The sequence below is a fragment of the Raphanus sativus genome, unplaced genomic scaffold (genome assembly GCF_000801105.2).
Source record: "Raphanus sativus cultivar WK10039 unplaced genomic scaffold, ASM80110v3 Scaffold4636, whole genome shotgun sequence".
Classification (NCBI taxonomy): Eukaryota; Viridiplantae; Streptophyta; class Magnoliopsida; order Brassicales; family Brassicaceae; genus Raphanus; species Raphanus sativus.
In genome coordinates, this window is record NW_026619938.1 from 1 (window position 1) to 5,006 (window position 5,006).

Here is a 5,006-nt window from a genome sequence, read left to right on the forward strand (position 1 = left end):
GAACTAAAGAATCTTTCAAAAACATTCAAAGATTCAATTCATATAATTGTCAGTTCACCAATTAAAATCAGGACTAAACAAATGAACACCAACAAAGGGTTCATTAATTAAACATCAGAAAATAGAAAGAACCAATATAAATGTATAGAAAGAAAAAATGGTTTATTTCATAAATATAACATTGTCATTTATATATGGGAAAAATCATAGTTTAAGCTATGGAATTGTAGGAAGGTAACACTTTAAATATTGGTGCTCAAAAACTTACATTTTAATTATATTAACAATAAACTTCAAAATTAATTTATTTTTTCACCACATAGAAACATGACCGGTATTATTCATCTGTGTCTAAGACGATATTATTTAGTAGCCATAAACTTGTTCAAGTTTTTTATTTTTGTTTTAGAAACTTTGGGTCCGTGTTAAAAAGAAAAAACCTTAGGTCAAGGTTAAACTTGGGGACTTAATGACTGAAACAAATGGTTCAGTTATGAGAATACTATCCTTTCCACTGGAACAGAAACAAGACAACATATAAGGGCAATCTCATCGGCAAGTATCTTTAAATAGATTATAATCTCAAAAATATATTTGATTGATTTTAGTTAAAACTAAAAAATTAAAACACTCCTTTTTTCAAAAATATATATATTTAAACTCGTATAAATTATCAAATGGAACCAAAAGTGCCAAGTAAAATCATGACTAAATACTAAGACACTAAACACCAAAAGAAATGGATGGTCATTACAAATCCGAATATAGGAGGAATCAATGTGAATAAATAGAAATAATAAGGGGTTCATTTCATAAATAAAACATTCTCGTTTGCATATGTCAGCGTCCTTATCCATTTTTTCACCTTATCCAAAAACACATCCTTCAGACCAATCTTACCACTTCAAAAGTCTTCACTCGTCACTTCACTTCACAAACAATCTCTGAATCTCTCTCTCTCTCAAATCAAATGACGACACTCTTAGGGTTCTCTCATACCAAGTTACCCCACTGCAACGTCTCTATCACTTCTCCAACATGCTCATCTTCCTCCACGGTGGTCTCAATGGTGGGGAGACGCTCTGATTCAAAGACTCTCCGGTCAGGCTTCCTAGGCCGTATCACTCACCATGATCGCCTACCCTCGACTGGTCGGAGAAGCTCGTCAGCAGTGAAAATGTCGTGGGACGGTTCTCTCGCTTCCGTCAAGCTGATCATCCAAGGCAAAAACCTCGAGGTTTGAAACGAAAAATGCAAACTTTATGTGGATTTTGTTATATAGGTCTCGATTTTTGTGACTTGGTTTCTAGAAAAGGTTGGAACTTTAGATTGTTTGAGCACTGTTTACTAAAATTTTTTTGGAACTTTTTGATTGTTTGAGCGCATTGGTAACTAGAAAGTTTGGAACTTTTGATTTATTTGAGAATTGGTTATTAGAAAAGTTTGAAACTTTTAATAACTTGAGAACTGGTTACTAGAAAAGTTTAGAACTTTTGATTTATTTGAGAATTGGTTACTAGAAAAGTTTGGAACTTTACTAGAGGGTTGTCTATAATCATTTGGTTGACTATGGCATTGATGTGATAGTTATCAGAGGCAATCAAGCAGCATGTTGAGGACAAAGTAGGAAAAGCTGTTCAGAAGCACAGTCATCTCGTCAGAGAAGTTGATGTGAGACTCTCTGTTCGAGGTGGAGAGTTTGGTAAAGGACCCAAGATCCGTAGATGCGAGGTAATGTAAGTATATTCTTGTCTAAATTATCACAGGAGCTGACAGATAGTTGTTGTTGTTGTTGTATGCTTTAAGGTAACACTGTTTACAAAGAAGCATGGCGTTGTGCGCGGTGAGGAAGATGCTGAGACGGTATACGCTTGTATCGACTTGGTTTCAACGATAATACAGAGGAAGCTGAGGAAGATCAAGGAGAAGGACTCTGACCATGGAAGGCACATGAAAGGTTTCAACAGGTCGAAGGTGAGAGAGCCAGTGATTGAGCCCGTTGTGGAGGATCCTGAGGACGTTGCTGGAGAAGAAGAAGAGGATGATTTGATCAAGGAGGTTGGGTCCATACTTTACCTTATCATTAGTTTTTTAGATTCTTTGATAATTTGTTTCTGATGGTTTTTTTTTTGGGACAGATTGTGCGTACCAAGTACTTTGAGATGCCACCATTGACCGTCTCAGAGGCAGTGGAGCAGTTGGAGTTAGTAGCTCACGATTTCTACGGCTTCCAGAATGAAGAAACCGGTATGCCTTTGACCTAACTCTCTTGTTTGTCTCACTGTGTCAAATGCAAAGAACACTTACCTTTTTTGGTTTAACAGGTGAGATAAATATAGTGTACAAGAGAAAAGAAGGAGGGTACGGTCTGATAATCCCTAAGAAAGATGGCAAGGCTGAGAAAGTTGATCCGCTTCCAACTGAGCAATTGAATGAACACTCTTTTGCTGAGTAGACTTGTGTGTCTGTCTCAGAACCAAAACTGATCTTACTTCTCTCCTTACAGATGGTTTGCATGTATATTGAGAGAAAACAGTGAAAGAAATTGAATCTGTTATGATTCAGGAAACAGTGTACATAATAATAAAAGGCAAGAGAAATTTTTTTTAAATGATTCTGTTTTACTCTATTTGAGGTAGGGAAATTGAATCTGAAGTTATGATCTTGATTCTCTCTAAACCAGATGATAGCAAAATACTTTTCATAAACCAAGAATGTTACATTATAGTAATCATACAACAGAATTATATTCTTCTTGTTCATGTGTTTTTCTAGTTAAAAATGTATTATTTATCAGTTTTTTTGATCAAAAAATATTATTTATCTATAAATAGAAGAAAATAATATTCATCTAAATATGAGCAGAATTATTATACTCGATCAGCTCTAAGAAATTGGATATTTTTTGAGAAGTCGAATCCGAATATTTTTAGTTCTCAAATCTAGATATCCAGATTCTGATCAGAATTTTAAATATATTTAATTTTAATTAATAATTATTTAATATATTAACATTTATACATAAAATAATTTAGTAATATTAATTAATTTGATAATATTTTTATATTTTTATTATATTTTAACTAAAAAACTTAATTTAAATAGTGAACTAAATGATCCAAATACTCTAATTTTTTTGGATATCCATCTCATCTCTGATTTATATATTATACAAAAACACATTGAACATAAGTTCATCTCTATTTTATAATTCTTCTATTATAGAAGAAATAGATGTAGATTGGAGATGGTTTTTTGTGATATTTCATGTTTGTTCAGAAAACTTAATTAATTGACAAACTTTTAACTTGTTTTGGTAAAAGATAAACTTTTAATTTAATTCTAATAAATAAGATATATGTTTTAGTTCTCTAAATAAAACTTAATTTAGAGAACGAAATGATCCAAATACTCTAATTTTTTTGGATATCCATCTCATCTCTGATTTATATATTATACAAAAACACATTGAACATAAGTTCATCTCTATTTTATAATTCTTCTATTATAGAAGAAATTGATGTAGATTGGAGATGGTTTTTTGTGATATTTCATGTTTGTTCAGAAAACTTAATTAATTGACAAACTTTTAACTTGTTTTGGTAAAAGATAAACTTTTAATTTAATTCTAATAAATAAGATATATGTTTTAGTTCTCTAAATAAAACTGATTAAAAATAAGTATTATATTGTGTATAAAGTTTGAGGACTGAACAACGACAACAACAAAAAAAAGCTTCTCATAACTTATAAGCAGACAAGACAAATATTTCTTTTACCCCAAAAAGAATAAAAATATTTCAACCGAAAAAAAGATTAGAAGGAGGGCTTCTAGTCAAACAATCCGAAGACCATGTCATCTTCACTCTCTTCCTTCACCTCCTCCTAAAGATCACAAAAACAATTCCATCCGATTAGTTTTAGTTATAAGCATGTATTATATAGTTAGGTTTGTATTCAATAATTGTAACTGTGTCCTGATCAAAAGACAATAAATATATATATACGTACCTTCTTCTTCTTTGTTTCCTCAGCTGCTGGGACAGCTTTAGTAGCTGCAGGGACGTTGGTTGAAACCGTAGCAGCCGCATCACCACTAGCTCCAACATTCATGATGAGATCGTCAATGTTCTTCTTCTGACAAAGCTTAGCAAAGAGGCTAGGCCAGTATGATTCAACGTCCACGTTGGCTGCTTTCACTAGTTTTGCTATCTTTTCAGCCTGAATAAAAATTCACATAGTAGTGTATATATGTAAGAGATAAGATTTCACATAGTAGTGTATATATGTAAGAGATAAGATCGTAGAGGCTATAAAACTAAATCATGTAGAGAAAGAGAGAAGAAAACTAACGGTGATTTCAATTCCATCGTCGTGGAGGATTAGAGCTGCGTAAGTGCAGGCGAGCTCACTAGTGTTGGCCATTCTCTCTTACCTTTAAACCCGTTGTGTTTTGTAAAGTAGATATAAACTGTAAACTTGTATTGAATTGAATGAAGTACATCGATATATATACAAGAGCAATGACCGACTTCCTATATTCCTATAATAGAAATTATCTCTAAGATTCTATGTATGTATATCAACAATAGAATAGGACTTATGAATAGGTAATCCTAACTATGATAGGTTTTAACCAAGAGCTCGTAGCTTGGTGGTAAAGGAGGTACAGCTGCACTGCCCGCCATCCGGGTTCGAACCTTGGCCACAACGAATTTAATATCTTTTCCGTTGGGACGCTGGACCCCTTTCAAGAGGATAGTTGGGAATGTGGCTGCCCAGATACCAGAGTTATAAAAAAAAAAACTATGATAGGTTTTTGTAAAATAAAAAATCTGTCGCATGAGTGTTTTTTTCCTTTTTTATCAAGTATTACATTTAGATGCATATTTCCTTTTTTCCATAAGGTAAATTTATTTTTTATTCGTTTTATTAAATGGAAATCTTATCAGTATTTTCCAAAATAAATTCTCAAAACAATCAGATTTTTTTTTTTTGTGGAAATA

At 32.5% G+C, this 5,006-nt stretch overlaps 2 protein-coding genes across 2 annotated transcripts; one reads left to right on the forward strand and one right to left on the reverse strand.

Annotated features, from left to right (window-relative positions):
- Positions 1 to 873: 873 nt before the first annotated feature.
- On the forward strand, positions 874 to 2,614 carry LOC130507495 (ribosome-binding factor PSRP1, chloroplastic-like). The gene is made up of 5 exons (XM_057002202.1): positions 874 to 1,237; positions 1,588 to 1,731; positions 1,807 to 2,058; positions 2,139 to 2,247; positions 2,325 to 2,614. The coding sequence occupies exons 1-5, from the start codon at positions 971 to 973 to the stop codon at positions 2,453 to 2,455; spliced, it is 903 nt and encodes a 300-aa protein (XP_056858182.1). The 5' UTR covers positions 874 to 970; the 3' UTR covers positions 2,456 to 2,614.
- Positions 2,615 to 3,662: 1,048 nt separating this feature from the next.
- LOC130507496 (60S acidic ribosomal protein P1-like) lies at positions 3,663 to 4,472 on the reverse strand. Its single transcript, XM_057002203.1, has 3 exons — positions 4,354 to 4,472; positions 4,012 to 4,221; positions 3,663 to 3,885 (listed from the first exon to the last, which is right to left on the reverse strand). The coding sequence occupies exons 1-3, from the start codon at positions 4,423 to 4,425 to the stop codon at positions 3,832 to 3,834; spliced, it is 336 nt and encodes a 111-aa protein (XP_056858183.1). The 5' UTR covers positions 4,426 to 4,472; the 3' UTR covers positions 3,663 to 3,831.
- Positions 4,473 to 5,006: the final 534 nt, after the last annotated feature.

Coding starts and splice junctions, on each gene's coding strand:
- LOC130507495 (XM_057002202.1), top strand. CDS start 971: ATGACGACACTCTTAGGGTTCTCTCATACCAAGTTACCCCACTGCAAC. Junction 1,732..1,806: donor CCAAGATCCGTAGATGCGAG/GTAATGTAAGTA, acceptor GTATGCTTTAAG/GTAACACTGTTTACAAAGAA. Junction 2,059..2,138: donor AGGATGATTTGATCAAGGAG/GTTGGGTCCATA, acceptor TTTTTGGGACAG/ATTGTGCGTACCAAGTACTT.
- LOC130507496 (XM_057002203.1), bottom strand. CDS start 4,425: ATGGCCAACACTAGTGAGCTCGCCTGCACTTACGCAGCTCTAATCCTC. Junction 4,222..4,353: donor ACGATGGAATTGAAATCACC/GTTAGTTTTCTT, acceptor ATTTTTATTCAG/GCTGAAAAGATAGCAAAACT. Junction 3,886..4,011: donor AGGAAACAAAGAAGAAGAAG/GTACGTATATAT, acceptor TGTGATCTTTAG/GAGGAGGTGAAGGAAGAGAG.